Genomic DNA, 17,623 nt, shown 5'->3' on the forward strand with positions numbered 1-17,623 from the left:
ATACTAACCCTCCTTTCCTTGTGTGTGTGTCCTCTCTCCTGCTTTAGAGGCACAGCAGACAGCTCTCCTACTGAGGACGTCTGTCAGTCTCCCCCTCAGCCCAGCTCTGATGCATAGAGGTACTGTCTGTGGTCTTGGCCTCCCAGTGGTCTAAACTTAGAGTGTACTGTCGGGGAAACACAGCAGCAGCATAAGCAGATATTGCCAAAAAATAAAACTGCATAAAAATCTATCTTGACAGCAGTACCAAATTTACAGTCAGTCTTTAATTCACAGAAATCTCTCTGTACACAATGCTAAAAGCATCATGAACGATATGTTTACTAGTCACTTATGTCATCATCCGTGGGGGGGCTGACAATGAGGAGGGTTCACAGTTTCTTGCTCTTTGATGGTGGAGGTATGTGTGTCAGGTACTCCTTTTCTGGCTGTATCTGTATCTGATCTCTGCATGTGCTCTGCTCTGTGTTCTGACACTGTGGCTCATTCCCTACAGGATTTACTAATAGAAATACTCAACCATGTGCTGTGTGTGTGTCGTAACAGATAACATTTTTTAACAATAAAAACTCAGAGGCAGATGAAGACTAGAGTCCATCTAGATAGTATTTAGAATGTTTGATAAATGTAGCGTTTGAAATAAGAAGCTGTTCTGGAAAGTCAGTGTGATCCTGGTCTCTCTTCCTCCACAGGTCTTTCAGTGACAGCTGTTTTCTCAGCAGCCCCCTGTGTTCAGAGCTGGCAGATGTGCAGTGGTACGGACACGACAAGGCCAAACCTGGAACCCTGGTCTGAGACCTTCCTTTAGGGGCCCGGAAAAGTCCCATTGCCCTCTCCTAACTGCCTCTCCACTGTCCCTCACTACTACCCATCAACAACCAACAACCTCATCCTTAAAGCCCTTCAAAAAAAAAAAAAAAAAAAAAAAAAACCCTGCCGCAACCGGACTGGTGGACTGGACGTACGCCTTCCACCTCCCTGTATCCCACCCCTTCATCCATCTCACCACCTCTTTATTATGCCCTCACTCCCCTCTATCACAGCTCAGCTGAACAGGGACACACCCACTGGGCTCTGATAAGGGCTGAATTCACAGGACAGACTGAGAAGTGCCACCTCAGCTGTTGAACTGTTGCCCTACAGCACCACAGAGCCCTTTCTTTACTCACCCTCTGCAGCACATGAGCAACGGGGGGCAAATGGGGAGAAGGAGCGATGGGAAGCGAGAGAGAGAGAGAGAGAGAGAGAGAGCACAGAAAAATATCAAACACATAACTCAGACTCAACAAAACCAACACCGGCCCATTCCAGGATCTTTTTCATATCTCATCTTCAGTCACCCAACCTTACTAACTCCAGTGCACTGCCACCCAATCAAAGGACACCTGCTGGATTTGAGCCACCAGTTTGAAAACCCATTGCCAGGCCCAAACGAACTGTGTTGGATGTCATTATTCCCATCAGTGTTGTTTGTCTTTTCTTTATTTCTCCTTGCGTATTTATAAAAAGAGAAGATGACACAAACTTCATTTAAAAAAAATCTGGATTAACAAACACTTAGATGACAAATTCAACTCCTCTCAGTTTTAACCCACAACCAAAGACAACTACTGGATTGACTGGTCACACCAGGGTCCCTATGGGCTGGTGCCCACCCCCCATCGCAGAAAAGCGACGTGTCAGTCAAGTGTATGAGAGCGAATTCACAGTAACAATATCAAGATGGTTTCTGGGACTCTGTCTGGGATATTGATGAGGACTATAGCAATAACAAACATTGTACAAGAATATGAACTGGTTTGAATCTTTAGAGTGATTTGAAGCAGGCGTTTAGCCATGTTCTCTGCCTCCTGATGCTTGGAGTAAGGGATCATTAGTGCATCACAGGGAGAATGTGGAGTTGTGGTTATTTGGTTTGGCATTAATCTATGCTTTCTTCAGTGACTCCATCATTCATCTTTATTTAAATGTCTTTGGTCTTTACAACATTTCACTGTCCGCAACAGTTTGTTTGGCTGCGTGGTGGATTATGAACAGCACTTGAGCCAGAGCGCGGAGGCTGCGAGTTGAAGGGTCATTATTTTTAAACGTGGCCACACACAGTCACAGTTACTGTCACAACATTTCATTTAGCCTTTTCACATTTTTCATTTTCAGCCCTGAAAGTAAAAGATGATTGACTGTTGGCACCTGTTGGCATTACTTGTAGTGTGATATCGAGGCTGTTCAGTGATAAATCTCTACAGTGAAGCATCTTTTTTTTTATCACTAGTGTCTCTTCTCTCGCCTTTGGTCTTGGCTTTATATACAGGTTCAAACCATGCTGTGTATTTTCTCAGTCTCTTTGTAGCACTGTGGTTTCTTATCTCTCTGTGCATCTCTTCAGCATGACAGGAGCATCCTGACTGAACACAGACGTAGTCTGAACTCAACACTGGCCAGAGCACACGCTGACAGTCAGAACACTCGCATTTATGGGCACACATGAGTACTAATATATTTGTGCCAAACAATGTTGGTGCTTTACATTTGTACTGTATTCAGTGCTGGAACGGCAACTTCTTCAAGCCACAAAACTCTTCAAATCCCCTCTAGTCTATAGCCATTCAGTAAAACAGCAGCGATGCAGAGTAGCCAGAACACGCTTCACTTACTTCTCTATAATTTGGTATCAGGGGGAATTGTTAAGGAATAAGTCAATCTTTCTTTGGTCTTAAAGCACAACATTAACAGTGTCTATGAGGGCTGGAGCTACTATTGGTGTGTTCTCATTTTCCACTCTCAATATTTTACTGATGAGTTGTTTCAAAGTGTAAAAGAGGCAACTTAAGAAGCTAGAACCACAGATGAGGCGTTAAATGATAGGGTTTTTGGTTTGTTTGTTGTTTTCTTTTTTTTTCTGGACATCGATTAATTAATATTTAATACCCCACTGTCAGGGCAGAAGAGAAGCCATAACTGGAACTGAGAAAATCCCCCTTAAATATGAGAGAATTATTTTCTCTCACATCCCAATCAACAACAATCAGATATTCAGAACAGGGTTAGAAAAGCACACCTGGTTTTGTACAAAGAAAGTAGAACTCTGCATGTTTTAGCTGTACCCGAATCAGTTTCCCTCATCTTCCCTCGGCATATGTTTATGTTGCAGAACGAAGCTTAACATTGTCTCATTGTTGCACAAAATCTGAATTCATTTTAGTAAGACTATGACAGATTCCGCATCTCAGAGAGAAGTGGACATGTTTTTTTCAATCTGTCTACACCATTATAGGTCTGGATAAATAGTGTATCATGCGATAATGCATGGGAGGAATGGTACGTATCTTACCCTGTCCCTCACAGTGGTGTTTCCTTTATGCACTGACGTCAGTTGTAATCTGTCACGTTTCTAGACTATTTTCGTAAGAAGGTTTAGCCCACTCCCACGCTCCCCATGCATGGCTGGTTCTCCAAGAGTTATCTATCCATGCCAGGTCAAATTTTATAAGACTTAACCCAGCATTGGAGCCAGCACTCACCACTCACCATCTAATAGGAATGTGTATTCAAGTTTGACCCAGCTTTTCTCTCTGAAAGTCTTTTCCAGATTTTGTGAGTTAAAGACACAATCCTGTGCATGCCATGCAGATCCAGTGACAAATAAAGACCCCAAAGACACCCAGCATCCAATTTCTATACGCTAACATTAGCACGTCTTGCTTCATAGTGTCGCCCCGCCCCCCCTCAGAGAGTCCTATTTTGACCTTGTGGTAATCTCTGACCCCTGAGCCCGATGTGATGAAGTGTGACATCCCCTCCCTCTATAGTTCCAAACACACCATATTTTCTGTGCTCCATAGAGATGTTTGAGGTTTTTGTAATACTCCGAGAGAAATGAACTAACTCTTTTATCAGTCTTTTCCTGTATGTACGGAGGGGCACTGTAAGGTTTTGTGGGGTTTTTAACATTCACATTCATTGTTTTAACAATGTCCCATTTTATATGAACCAGTATTGTTTTGTGTTTTTTTTTTTTTTTTTTTTTTTTAGTTCTGACATTGTAACAACCCTTTCAGGTGCTACAAAATGACCAGTTACTGCTTTGTCACGTAGGATCTAGACATCTCTTCATTGTTATCAATAGATTCAATACCAGATGTGCAAAATGAAGCTTATTTTAACAAACAGTTTAATAGTAGAACACTTCCCCTACCAGACAATAGAGCATGTAACTTGATTTTATCAGTTCCGTTCAACTGTAACAATACATTAAAGGTGTTGTAGAAAAAATGTGGAATTGATAAGAAAAAAACCCCCAAATTCCACAGTTAATTTATTCTTTTTTCTATTAAAAATTTGTATAGTAACTTTACATTTTTCAAAACTGTGTTGTTGGAAATTGATGATGAATTTTCAAGATGAGAAGCCGTGGTGGTTCTTGAGAGTAAGAAAAATAAATTATTGATGAATGTTCTCAAGATTATGCCTTTGTCTGTTTTTTTTTTTGTTTTTTTTCCCCATTCTTCCTCTTCCGTTCATTAAAGATCAAAAACATTACGTTATTTAGTTGCTCACTTCCAGGTGGCTCAGATCAAATCCTTCCAGGCCATTCAGCTGAAAGGTCAGAGCATCAGTGAGACTTACCAAAGGGAATCTCTGCATGTAATCACCACTTCCGCTCCTCCGGACATACTCACTCTCCTGTCATCACATCCAGGCCCGCCGTTACACTCGCACTTGCCGAGAGAAGGAACGGGAGGATTTCCTGTGGAGTCAAAGGGAAGATACACTCCAAAGATAAAAGATATTACTCATCAGCCAACAGCAGACCGCAAGATTAAACAGCTGCACATACGGCAGACATCCCGGCAGCTTTTTTTTCCACACACTTAGGCTTTCTTGATTTGCAAGCCACTAAGTCACATGGTTTGGCTGTTAACTCAGATCACGCTGAAAAATCTTTCTTTGTGTAAATCCAACATGGAACCACTCAAGTGTACTGGCAGGAGATGCAGACATCTGAACCAATGGATTGTGTGTACAACTTAACATGTACACTCGTATCATTAAACACAAGCTACACAGGCTGTAAACACACACTCAAACAGTAGTTGTGATGTTTTACCACATAGGAAAGTGGTTTCTACCAGAAGAATCAATCGTCAGTCTCTTTGAGGACACCAAATCTCATCGTCCTGCTTTCTTTTATTCTCCGTCTGTGTCCATTTACTAATGAATCCCATGTTACTCTTTGTACTCGGTGTGTTCCCATAGCAGCTCTCCCAACTAGGCAACAGCTGGAAGTTGTTAGCCAGACATGCCGTGAGAAACTAGCTGCGCTGTGATTTTTTTTCATTCACACAAGGCTGTAAGTATGTGTGTGTGTGTGTGTGTGTGTGCTCTATAGGAGTGGTGTATGACCTTGCTTTACATTCTTAATGAAATCCTCCATCATTTAAATACTCAAACACCCTTCACTGTGTCTGTACTCTGTGTAGTCTTAGACATCCATCTTTGTGAGGACCAGCTTGTGTTTCAGAGTTAGGTTTAGTCGTACACTAAGGTTAAGGTGGAAGACATATTCACAATCTCATTTAGCTCAATAAAATTATGTGCTCTGGACATTAGGATCAGCACTTGAAGAGATCAACAGCTGAGCAACAACATTTATTTACACTCAGTGATCATCAGATTAAAACAGTGAGTTATACAGCATGCATTCCATATTCGACAGACGCTGTCAGCATCAATGGTCTGAAGAACAATTTTATCCTCTATTCTAACACTAAACAGAGGAAGGTGATATGTGTATCAGGCTGCACTTCAACATGAGAAACCTCTGGCAATGCTGCCCTCTAGTGTCCACAGAGCAGCATCTGTGAAAGTGAGGAAAAGCTATGACAGCTGTGATATTATTCTGTTCAGTTTTCAGATAGCTTTATTTTATCAGCAAATCTACATACACATAGGTTCACTATAGGCTGTTAGAAAGATATGATTAATGTGCAGGGTCAAATTTTTATTATATCAGACAACTTTTCAACAAGAGTTTGGCAATGTAAACTTTATTAGCAGATTGCAGTTTTATAAGTCACTGTGGTTCTGTATGTACACCTTTATATATTCAAGATGTGGTTTATTTTTGTATGGTTTGAACTGGTTGATGCACATCTTCAGTGTCCGGGTCAGTAAATTTCAAGTTTCTAAGAATCCAAAGGGGAAGTGATACTGGGTCATCAGTTGGACAGCATGATATAATTTCATCACATCTTGAACATTCTTGAATCAGGAGTGCACAGTTCATAGAGTTCCTGGTCAACAACAGTAACTAAGTTTACAAAAGCTGTGCAAGCAGGAGTGTGTCTACAGCAACTTTGAATGTACCTGTCCCAGTGAGCAAGTGGATTTTTTTAGAAAAACTGACACACCCATGTACAGTAAATCTAAAGATATTTTAGAGTGTTATAGACTAAATTCCACTTGTTCCAACAGAGGTCCATTGGTTTCATCTGGATCCTGGCCAAAAAAAGAGCAAAAAAAACAAAAACAATCAGCGCTTTCTAAATTTGGAATTTCTGACTGATTTTGCTGGAAGTTTAGTCAGAGAGCAACTTTCCTCGAAACATTTCATCATCCATCATCATCTCAGCTGCTCAGAGTGAAAAGTTATTCCTAACTATTAAACAAATGATTCCATTGAACTGGAAATGACCATGATGGTGACATAGCCTCTTTCTCTCAAACCCAGGTTATTCTGTAGATCCTATCCTACTATACTTACCTGTGAGATGCGACTGTAGGTCTGAATGTGGGGAGCACCGTAGCGGCGCAGGCCTCTACAGGACAGGAAAAGTATGTAGATTGACGCCAGAAAACACAGTACGGAAAACGCTATGGAGCTCCCCTTTGCAACATATGAGCCAGCACGCTAGTGAGGGAAAAAAAATAGCAGGGAGCAAGTAAGGAAGACAGTTTACACATAGGTTAGATTTTGATGTTGAAACAACCTTTCATAGCATTTAGAATTTTCTGTCCAGCAGTATTGGTGGATCTCTTGTTGAAAAAACAAACAAAAAAACCTGATTGATCTTAACACAATGTCTATGTTATAAATAAATGTAAAATGAAAAAAATTACCTGTTGGTTTGTGCTGAGTGCAGCAGGCTGTGTCAACATGAGACTGTTGGCCAGGAGAGCAGAGAATCCAAATAGTAGACTAAAGATGTTCAGACTCATCAGGGTGATTATCTATTTGTTGTCCAAACAAAATCAAGTGAGGCCATTGAAAACATGAACAAATATAGTATATAATAAGAAATTAGTAAACATAGCATTTACCTTTAATTTATTAGTTTTCCTCTGAACCTCCATTGCCAGGCACCCAGCAGCCATATACTGTAACAACAGAAACAGTTATGACCCAGTGTTTGACTCTGTTTCTGTCTAAAAGGTTCTCACTGAGTGGACTCACAAATAGGCTTGACCACACCGGTGTTGTCATGGAGACAGAGCAGTTGTAGCCCACACACGCATAGGTGACTGTGGTTAGTATGCAAGCAAAAGCACTGAGAACTTGAACCACCTGAGGGAAAACACAGGGGATGAAGAAGACAGAGTGTTTAAAAGCAGATAAACTATGTGGTTTGGAAAAGCACAAGAGCGTAGCATCTCACCCCGGTGACTAAAAGCCTGGTGTTAACCACAGTTCCGAACCAACGATGAATCCGTGCATTGTTCAGCTCCACATGATTGGCAACCTGGGTCTGTGGGGGTGTTGAGGGTGTATCCTTAAAAAACACCTGGTACAGCCCCTCCTGAAACATGTTTTGTGTCATCTGTTGTGGAAGAAATAAGGTAACTTGCAGGAAAACAGAATGGGATGTTGGAAAAGCCCAACCCATATATTATTTTGACACACCAGTAATGATCCACACACACCTTTTACCCAGTCTACATGACACTTCATTTCAGTCCACATGACCACTTACCTTCTCCAAATGCTGTGAAGGTTTTGCTCATTTATCCACAGGCCGTCATATCAACAGATCCTATATAGTTAAATGTCATCTAACTAAAATAAGAAACATTTAAACTGCTGTCACTCCTCTGTAGTACAGTGTATCCAGAGGGTTGAAGTTCACTCAAGTTGGTTGATAGGGAATGGTTAAAGTTCACTCTTGAGGAAGTGGTGCAGAGAGATCATTGGTCATGACCTAAGAGCTTATCAGTTTGGTAAAGATTACTGTGGAATCAGAGGACTGGTTTCATTTTAGAGACAGGTTGAGATTACATTTTATACAAAACACCCATAACAACACTCACCTCATCCTGCATTCTAACCCTTACGTTCACATAGGACAAGAACAAAAATACATATTTCTTTATATGATAAAACAATTCTTCAATTTTATTTGTGAAGTGAAATTAAAACTCAAAAACTCACACTCAAATAGTTTTAACAATCAATATGGAATCAAAAAATTAAATTAAAAGGCACAATCATAAAATATATCAAAGAGAAGCAAGGGAAAATAAAACAGGATCAAATGTTCAGACATCATTTCAAAGTGATGAGACCAGAGTCATTCACATTTAAAGGTACTATATAAAGGATCTCATCTACTTATGTAGCCACAGAGAGAGGACCTATGATCGAGCCTTGAGGAACACCACAGGATAAATGTTGATCCTGAGAAGTCACATAAGGACTCTGTGGACCCTGGGCAGATGGACGCAAATTTTAAGGGTCTCTAAATTCATGTGAGCAAGTCAGACCCATTCTGTTTTTCCTGGCAATGTTTCTGCATCATTGTCCTCCTCTATCCCACCTGTGTACAGGTCAGCCAACCTGCTGAAACGTGGCCCCCAGTGATTCAGGCTCTGATAGTCCTGCTCCTCATCCTGATCTGAGGAGTTAATGGAACTGAGCGAACCTGCCTCAGAGCCAACACCTTCATGGTCAAACACCAGGAGAGAGTCATAAGGAGGAGCTGTGGGGTCGTTGTTGGCAGCATGCATGTTCTAAAGAGGAAGTCAAGGAAACATCTTACAGAACTATAGCATTCATAAACATTCAATAAATACAGCACTGTTACAGACTGCAGATCACTACACAATTATACAACAAAGACATTTTAGGAAACAAACTATAGGTCTAAATCTATATTTTAACATCACTCACATCTTCAATATACTTGCCAATCTCCTCATTGGCCTGGATTTGTAAGCGGTAGCGAGGGCGACTCTGAACAGTAGGAAACACATCAGTGCAGAGGACCTCAGGACGGTTATCCAGCCCTCTGTGAAGCTGGCTCAGGTCATACTCCTGATGAAAGAAGAGGAAACAGACCTTGAATCATTTGACCGACATCCCACTGAAGAAATTAGAGCAGCCAACATTGGCCACAAACTTTTGCATGACTCAGGGTTTAAGTGTCTCAGGCAAAGGGTAGTGTAATGGAATCATTACCTCTTATCTATTACATGTCTGCTGTGTGTGTCACGTTTTCACATTTTATCAACATCTTATTGCATCACTAACACAGTATCTCCTTTAGTGACCCTCCCACCTCTCCCAGCCATCTGATCAACAACCTCCACACGTTTATCCATTTATCCCTTCACTACATTGCTTAAGTTACCTTGTTGCTGTTTCTATCCAGCTATTTTCCTGTGTAGTCTGCCTGCCTTAGTTTTCATGAATCTGAAGCTCTTGACTTTTGATGTTTTGATGTCAGGCCTTTGAATCTGTTTGCTAAACCTGCCTACTTCTCTCTTGATGACTGTTGGCCTGAAGTGGACTGAGAAGATTGTTTTATTCTGTGCTGACTTGCCTTTTGAGTCCAATTGTCTGAGCCTAAAACCAAAACTGTTACTGTGTGACTACCCTGTGTTCACCATGTGCATCTGTAACAAATATAGTCTCTTTTACTTGTAGCTCTTAAAAAATTATATTTGGTAAAACTAGTCTAGGTCAAAATGTAAATTACATTACAAGTACATTTTGCATCTAGTGTCATAAATGAATCCTCTTATCTCCTCCTTCCTCATTCTACCTTGTCTTCTTCACCTCCTCCCTCCTCATTATAGTGAAATATGTTGTCTCTGGGTATGTCTTCAAGAAGGGGGGCATCCTTCTCCGACCTCCTCCTCCTTCGTAACAACAGCAGCAGCAGCAGAAGCAGCACTGTGGTCGACAGAAAAACCTGAGTGATTGAAGTGAACCAAAACAAATTTACGACATGGGGTGAATAAGAAAGACTGGTTGTTACATACCCAGAAGACAAAAAACTGCTCCCAAGACTGAGGTTGCGAGAGAAGAAACATGCGTCTGAGGGGCAGAGTGTGGGATAAAGCAGGTGGAAAAAGCCCCTTCACACTGGCACACCTCCACATCCAGTGTGCTGTCTTGGTGGAGCGCACCAACATCATAGATACGCATGAGCACATGATAGTCTCCAGGTGAGAGCTCCCGTTTGGGGGCCAGGGCTGCCACATTGTCTGCAAGAAAAAAGATGCAGAATTAACACTATACAAATCACAACTTGTATGTCTTATCACTGGATATATATATATATATATATATATATATATATATATATATATATATATATATATATATATATATATATGTAGTTAATGAGCTCTCTTGCTTGTGGAATTGGTGCTAATAGTCCAGTTGATCCTGTGATCTCCTTGAAGCTCCACAATGAATGGTCCAGCATGACCTGGTCCGTCTAGGTCCATTATGTCCAGCAGGGCGGGAAAAGGGTCCTTGTTGCATAGATGGGCTTTCCTCTGCTTGATCACAGGATGATGGTCATTCACATCCAATAAAGTCACAACCAGAGTACCCGTCCCTGTAGCTGGGACAGTGTCTGGAAGCAAGAAAGAAGAAGGATATAAGGTTATAAAAGGGCATGAAAATTAGTTAAAGGGAAAGAAGGATGTGACAGTTCTATAGGAATTTTACCATTGTCGTAACCCAAAATTAGGACTGTGTATTTGTCGTCTTTAACATGATGGGATTCTCTGTCCATGCTGTGTTTAACTTTGACTAATCCTGTGTCTTCATCAACACTCAGCCACCTGGCGAGGTCTTTGTCGAGTTTATATCTGGGAGCAAGAGAAACAACCTGATCAGACCTAAAACAGAACAGTGTGCATGCATATAAACACACTACATTCACGTGCCAACATGTAAAACAGTAAGGATGCGCTTCCATTACCTAACGCTCTGTGTCCTGGCTGTGTCTGGGTCCTTCGCTCTGAGGATGGCCACAGAACTCCCTACTTTCACATCCTCTGAGACCCTCACGTGGATCTCCGCTGGACTGAAAACGGGAGGCTCGTTCTTGTCCACAACTGCTACCTCGACTGTGGCTGTTGAGGTAGACACTGGCCCAGGAAAACGGCACCTCGTTCATCACTACCACCAGCAGAGTAAAGATGGGAATGCTCTCAAAATCCAGCTCCTTGTAGGTGGTGGAGAGCAAGGAAAGAAGTATGATGCACTCTGCATGATGAGTAAAGCAGCAAATACTTCTTAATAAAAGTGGACTGTTGTGTCCTAACCTTGGCTGTGGTGATGACTCCCTCCATTTTATTGGAACCTGTGGTGATGTTGAACTCTCCCCCCTTGTTGCCTTTGATTATGGAATATTTAGTGTTGGCGTTTGGAGATCCATCCTCATCCTCGTCAGTGACCCTTAGCCTTATTACCTCCACTCCGACTTCATTCTCAGGGACTGATGTGGATATCTGGTTAGAAAGCAAGATAAAGATACTAAATGCAGTTAAAGGTTAAACTCATTTAAACATAATCATTATGAAGCATTTTGGCTTCTTTGACTCACAGATGAGACGGTGAATTGTGGAGCATTATCGTTGTTGTCAGTGATGCTAATGATCACGGTGCAGGTGGCTGCTAGCCCCTCCCCCTCCATATCAGCAACTTGAATGGTCAGCTTGTACTCTGGGTGAGTCTAACACAGGGAAGTGAGTTGCAATGGAAATGAGGGATGAGAAAGTCTTGGAAAGAGCAAAGCAGTGTTCACACCATTAGATTACTTTACCTCTCTGTCCAGTCCACCTGCCACCACACTGATCATTCCACTCACTGGGTTTATCATAAACATATCCTCTTTGGGCCACTGAGGCATTTGAGTGATTATCCGATACCTAATTATTGCATTGTTTGTGTGTGGGTCATCTTTATCCACTGCTGTTACCTTTATGACAGGGTCACCTGTTGACAACAGAACAAAAGTGACTTGAAATTCACACCTAAGGAAGGAAAGTTTGGAGAACTCCGGCTTTTATCACTTTTTCTCACCAACTGCAGCGCTTTCGCTCACTTTGCCGTAGAAAGGGTTCTGAGTGAATTGTGGAGCATTGTCATTCTGGTCAATGACATTGATAATGAGCTCCATGGGCTCCTCAGCCTTATTGCCCTCATTCATTGCGTGGGCCCACAGCTGTAACACAGCACACACAGTATATTATAATAACAGTGGTTGTACATAAGGATTGAGACATACTGTAGATGCTTTGTTTCAGCTCACGGTGTATTTGGCTATCTTCTCCCTGTCCAGCGGCTGCGTCACGTACAGCACCCCAGATCGCCGATCAATGGTAAAAACACCCTCAGGGGGCTGATCAGTCCCTGGTCCAGTGATCTTGTAGGTTATCGCCACCTTTTCCTCATTGCTAGATTTAATCTAAAGCACAATGATCAAGATATTTCAGTCAAGAGGTCTTAATACATTTAGTGTAAATGCATTCAGAATTATTTAACTATTTATTGCCGTTGCATTTACCTTCACCATGTACTTGGGGAATGGACCTCTGTCATTTTCTGGAAAGCCAATTGGTGGAATAACCCACTCCCTCTTCATGCGTTTCAGAACGCCAGACACTTGTGGAAACTCAATGGTGGAGAGCTGCTCAAAGCCCATGTTAGAGTTGTTCTGTTTTGATAAGGACACAGAAATCAGAATGCAAAGTCAGATATTTACTTGTAATCTAATAAACAGAGTTTACAATGACAAAACTTACCTCTAAATTTACCTCAAGATTCTTGTTTCTCAGGTTTTCATTCTTAGAGAAGTTGTGACTGCAGCGTGGTTGGATCCCTGCTGCTGCCAGAACAGCCAAACACTGAGGAGTTTAAATATAGCATAACATACTGTAACATAATTGTTGGAAAACATCAAACAATGAATTAACATAGATGCAAAATAATATACAGTTGGGCTGACAAGTAACAACTGTTTTCTGACTGTATGAGGAATTTACAAGTCATAGTGAGAGAGTCAACCACAAAAACAAAAAAGGTCAATTAAAATAAAAACAAAAGCGAACTTGTTACCACTGTGTGAAACACTCACCTGAATGTGGCACAGCAAAAACAGCAACCTAAATGTTGTGCTGTTCCCCATCATCTCCTTCAGTAAAGAAACCCTACAGATCTGTCCCCCACCGTCACCAGACTGATCCTCTGGACCGGATCTGCTGCTTTGCTCAAATGGCAGACTGCCGAGTCTTTGCATTTACTGTCTCTCCTGAGAGATTTTTCACCTTCAGAGTTCCTCAGTCAGTGTAATCGATTAATCATTTTCCACATCCACGTGCTGTCACCATTTTAAGCATTCATTTTTCAAACTGCCGGTGTCAACAGTAATCACGTCTATTCTACTTTGCTCCCACTGATGCTGAGTGGTTTGATGTTATCAGTGAGAGGTTGGTGAAAAACAAAGAAGCTAGAGGTGACCTCAGGCACCATGCAGGTGTGTGTGGTTATGCAGGTGACGCTTTCCACTCTCACCTTTCAAAAAAATGGTTATGTTTTTGTGTGTATATTCTAAATTCAAAAAGAGAAACTTAAAATGGGGATGTGCAGAAAAATATGTATTATTAAAACGTTTCAAATTATTTAACTTTAACTTAATAATCGGACCGTTAAGGCTGAACTTAACACAGCACAGTCATGTTTACAAAACAATGGAAGATCAGGTTGTCTCCCATAACACTCAGCAGGGGATACGTTAGCAGTTTATTTTGAAAACTCACACTGCTTTAGACGTCACATTCACTACATATTGCAAAACTAGTTTTTCATCACTTTTTAATCCATGTTTCAGTCATAAAAACACACAAGCAAAGCAAAAATAATTTGTCAACTGTTTAATATGAGGCATCTGCACCCTTCCTTCAATGAGTGGCAGTGTCAACTTAAATACAACTGACAGTCACATTAAAGACAGTTTATACATTTATATAAAATTAAAAGTATTCTTCACAGCACACGTAGAGGTAAACAGGAAAACAAGTCAAAGACAGATTGTCTAAAGCAAACTGTGCAAGACAAATAGAAACAAAAATGCAGACAAGGAACAAAGTGAGTGTGTGCATTATTCTGTAGCCTTGTATTTACACCTCAATGAATACACTGCAAAAAAATGAGTATGTTGACCTGATAGATGCTGCAATTATGAATATTTAATCTGTGTTAAGTCTATGGAACAGTGATAAAAAAAAAAAAACAACCTGTAAACAATACATCACTTGAAAACTGTCCATTAATCTTAAAATGTGTATAAATCAATCTATGTAACAGGTTGTAATGATTGCCATTTGTATCCCACTTTTATCTCTGTCCAGTACGGTAAAAAAAAATACTGTTCTGTTAGCTGCGGTCAGGTCTGGCCAGGTCAGAGTTCAGATACACCACAGTCACTGTGATATCGTCCCTGTACATTCGAGCCAGGTCCTCTGGCAGAGCGAGCATAGAGGCCAGTCTCTCCTGGCATAGCTCTCCATACTCCCCTGTGCCGAGAGCATGTCTGATGAGGTGCGTGGCAACGTTGGTGTCCAGGGCGGGGGAGGCACGGGCCCGGCGTTTCAGTAAAAGTTCATGCAACTGACCCAACTTCAGCTGCCTCTCGGACGGAGAAACTGGAGCCTGGAAAAAGAAAGGACAGTTACACAAGACATTTTTCTGTGATTTATGCAAAAGTTGAATCAAGGGAGTGACAATACACGTCACTTTCACCCCACACACAAACCTGTAGGTGAATCCCACTCAGGTGCTCTCCAACCAGTCGCACAGCCTCCTCACTGCTTAGTTCGTCCCACAGCCCGTCAGTTCCAAGGATCAGGAAGCTGTCCTGAGGTCTGAGCTTGTGATACGTTATCTCTGGTGTCACGTCCAAGTAGGGTGGAGTTAGGTAGTTAGGTGGAGTGTACTGGTACAGGTTGAGAGAGTCGAGATCCACTCCGGATTCCAGGCTGGCTAAAATGCTCTGCTGCAACTCACAGCTCCACTTGAATCTCACATCACCGAACGCGCGCAGGGGCATCAGAACCTGACAGCACGATAAAAGTTTAGGACCAGTTTCTTGAAATATAACGGTCAACTCATTGTACAGAGCCAGTTATAAAGGCCTCTCACCCCGAGCAGTCTGTCATCTGTGACCACTTTGTCTCTCTCGGATGGCGGGTGTTGTGCTTTGATTCGCTCCACCTCAGCCGGGTTCTGAGAGTTATGGTCCTTGGACAGGGGTAAAGCGCTCCATGAACCGTCCTCCTCCCGCACTCCCAACACTGCTCGGCAGTCTCCGGCATTTGCTACATGGATCCCATCTGTGCCAATATGAGCCACACAGGCAGTGCAACCAGCAAACGCCACCTGTAAAGAAGATGATACATGTGTATCAACAATGTGTGATCTTAGCAACACTGAAGCAGTTAAGAGAGTTTTATCTTATTACCTGAATGGCTGTGCTTTTCATCAGGTCATTGGAAAGAGGGACTTGAGCCTCTAAGGAGATGTCTGCATCGAGACGTTTGAAAGCACAATTCAGTGCATCCATAGGGCTAAAAGAAAAGGGAGATGATGAAGGCATGTAAAAGAAACACAATTACATGTAGAACATATATCTGTATATGGACGTACAGCGCAAACTTACCTCATGCCTTCATCATGTTCCTCACTGTCCAGTAGTTCCTGCCAGAAAACTCTAAGATGTTCAATGTAGAGTGAAGCAGATTCACGATAGTTGAAATCTGCATGGTGTTTGTACCACTGCAAGATGGGAGGAACGGGCCTGCCATTCTCCATGCACTTCTCAAGCTCCTCCAGGCTCTGCTTTGACATCATAGCAACTGCTATATAGTACAGCAGTCGCTCACTGACAGCCTGGGCACATGCCCAACCCCCATGGCCGTCAAACACTCCAAAGAGCATGCCCTTTGACTGTAGAAGACAGAGAAAACTCAATCAGCTTTTTTACGACAACAGTAGCAAGATGGATATACAGACACAGGGGAGAAGACACATGCCTGTAGGCAGGTGGCTGCACTGCGCCGGTCCTCATTTGGTGTGTTAGCAGCTAGCTGGTTACTCTCAAACTTTTTCACAGTACTGAGTCCCCTGCCATCAAACTCTGGTACACTCACAATCTGAAACAGAGATGGACATACACATAGATGTACGGGATTAGCTGTTATATAACCTTATCAATCTTTTTTACCGTGCTCCTATCTGAGCAGTGTGCTTACCTACTGCAGGCTTTGATATCCAACATCCAAAAAAACAGTGTCAAGCTCTTCCTCATCCTGAAGAGAGACACTGTTGTATACATTACCTGCTCATAAGATCGCAGAATACTGTTGATTTGGACTCGGCTGAGCTGAAGGTCTAGATCCTGACGAGTTGAGTAGTGTTGCCCTCTTTGAGACCAATTTCCTGACCCCTCACCGGTGAAGTTCAAGTGGTCTGATCTGATGGTACCCCAGGATGAGAAGTGACAAATGTGGGCTGGTCGCGGCTGAGAAGAGGGAAAAGCAACAAGATGATAGTGGCAACACTGCAACACACACTAAAAATATATAGAGTTAAGAAAGCACTCATTGAGGATACAAACCTGGAATGAGATAGTAGAAGAAAGTGTGTGAGCGTAGCTCGAAGCTCTTTGAAGGATGCTGGCGTACACACGACCAGACATATCTACTACAACGCTTTCGGCAGGGTGTGGCGTACTTCAATCACCCTGATTTCTGTGTTAAGGGAAAACGGGAACCAATAAGGTTACGGTCATACTCACACGATTACTGTGAAATCACCAGACTGACAGTCAAGGAGCTGACGTAGCTAGATAGCATGCTAGATGGTGTGTGAGTTAGCCAGCTTCAAACTAAGACCATAATCAACGTGTTAAAAGGTTTTGTCAATACCAAACAGCATACCTCTCCTTATGAGATTCCCGTGGTGTTACTAGTTACGAGCTAGCTACATAACTCTGAGCTGGACACACATAAAACGTAAAGTTGGCTTGCTAGCTGGTTAGCTTCGCTAACGTGTAACATATTAGCTACTTACGTTGCTTGTACTTGAGCTAAACGTCTACACGCAGGTTGATGTGGTACATATGTTTATTACACGGAATAAACACTTAGTTAATCAAATTCAAACAAACTAAACTACGAATGAATCAATGCCAATCGAGAAACAGTAACTGCATACGTAATGACGACATGCCTCTACGTGTGACGTTTCGCACTGTGTATGTATGGTCGCATTTGGGAGAAGAAAGAAAACTATGAGAACGTGCACGGGCATTGTCGACTGAGGATGTAACGT

The 17,623-nt window shown here is 42.0% G+C and overlaps 4 protein-coding genes across 5 annotated transcripts in view; 1 reads left to right on the top strand and 3 right to left on the bottom strand.

Moving 5' to 3' along the window:
- The window catches only part of frmd4a (FERM domain containing 4A), a 59,653-nt gene extending 55,193 nt beyond the window's left edge, over positions 1 to 4,460 (top strand). Inside the window, 1 exon segment of the mRNA XM_018663851.2 lies at positions 693 to 4,460. Within this exon segment, the coding sequence (XP_018519367.1) occupies positions 693 to 795 (103 nt within the window). The 3' untranslated portion in view covers positions 796 to 4,460.
- A 1,571-nt stretch (positions 4,461 to 6,031) lies between these two features.
- On the bottom strand, positions 6,032 to 8,151 carry si:dkey-30c15.13 (uncharacterized protein LOC558731 homolog). The gene is made up of 7 exons (XM_018663927.2): positions 7,971 to 8,151; positions 7,656 to 7,817; positions 7,454 to 7,564; positions 7,321 to 7,377; positions 7,120 to 7,230; positions 6,764 to 6,910; positions 6,032 to 6,498 (listed from the first exon to the last, which is right to left on the bottom strand). Exons 2-7 carry the CDS (start codon positions 7,815 to 7,817, stop codon positions 6,445 to 6,447), a joined length of 642 nt encoding a protein of 213 aa, XP_018519443.1. The 5' UTR covers positions 7,971 to 8,151; the 3' UTR covers positions 6,032 to 6,444.
- Positions 8,152 to 8,330: 179 nt separating this feature from the next.
- Positions 8,331 to 13,713, bottom strand: LOC108875147 (B-cadherin-like). Its single transcript, XM_018663869.2, is given in 16 exon segments — positions 8,331 to 9,003; positions 9,164 to 9,307; positions 10,038 to 10,168; positions 10,258 to 10,482; positions 10,635 to 10,859; positions 10,955 to 11,097; positions 11,211 to 11,380; positions 11,382 to 11,456; positions 11,557 to 11,742; positions 11,838 to 11,966; positions 12,057 to 12,229; positions 12,317 to 12,458; positions 12,546 to 12,701; positions 12,801 to 12,950; positions 13,051 to 13,140; positions 13,371 to 13,713. Coding segments are annotated over 16 exon segments (2,553 nt in total). The 5' UTR covers positions 13,533 to 13,713; the 3' UTR covers positions 8,331 to 8,751.
- Positions 13,714 to 14,151: 438 nt separating this feature from the next.
- Positions 14,152 to 17,514, bottom strand: pdp2 (putative pyruvate dehydrogenase phosphatase isoenzyme 2). Of its 2 annotated transcripts, none has more exons than XM_018663900.2 (9): positions 17,363 to 17,514; positions 16,908 to 17,040; positions 16,629 to 16,811; positions 16,324 to 16,443; positions 15,951 to 16,237; positions 15,753 to 15,858; positions 15,434 to 15,670; positions 15,048 to 15,347; positions 14,152 to 14,944 (listed from the first exon to the last, which is right to left on the bottom strand). In XM_018663900.2, exons 2-9 carry the CDS (start codon positions 16,986 to 16,988, stop codon positions 14,669 to 14,671), a joined length of 1,590 nt encoding a protein of 529 aa, XP_018519416.1. In that variant the 5' UTR covers positions 16,989 to 17,040; positions 17,363 to 17,514; the 3' UTR covers positions 14,152 to 14,668. The 2 variants fall into 2 exon arrangements, with proteins under 2 accessions (XP_018519416.1, XP_018519417.1); XM_018663901.2 differs by having other exon boundaries at positions 17,230 to 17,489.
- Positions 17,515 to 17,623: the final 109 nt, after the last annotated feature.

Source organism: Lates calcarifer, linkage group LG10 (assembly GCF_001640805.2).
Source record: "Lates calcarifer isolate ASB-BC8 linkage group LG10, TLL_Latcal_v3, whole genome shotgun sequence".
NCBI lineage: Eukaryota > Metazoa > Chordata > Actinopteri > Centropomidae > Lates > Lates calcarifer.

Bases quoted from the DNA above. Each gene is read 5' to 3' on its own strand.
- pdp2 (XM_018663900.2), bottom strand. From the start codon at position 16,988: ATGTCTGGTCGTGTGTACGCCAGCATCCTTCAAAGAGCTTCGAGCTAC. The intron at 15,671-15,752 runs GTAATAAGATAA...TCTTCTTTACAG, and splicing joins TGAAAAGCACAGCCATTCAG to GTGGCGTTTGCTGGTTGCAC. The intron at 14,945-15,047 runs GTTTGTGTGTGG...TTCTTTTTCCAG, and splicing joins TGAGTGGGATTCACCTACAG to GCTCCAGTTTCTCCGTCCGA.
- si:dkey-30c15.13 (XM_018663927.2), bottom strand. From the start codon at position 7,817: ATGACACAAAACATGTTTCAGGAGGGGCTGTACCAGGTGTTTTTTAAG. The intron at 7,378-7,453 runs GTGAGTCCACTC...CTGTTGTTACAG, and splicing joins CGGTGTGGTCAAGCCTATTT to TATATGGCTGCTGGGTGCCT. The intron at 7,231-7,320 runs GTAAATGCTATG...GACAACAAATAG, and splicing joins GGAAAACTAATAAATTAAAG to ATAATCACCCTGATGAGTCT.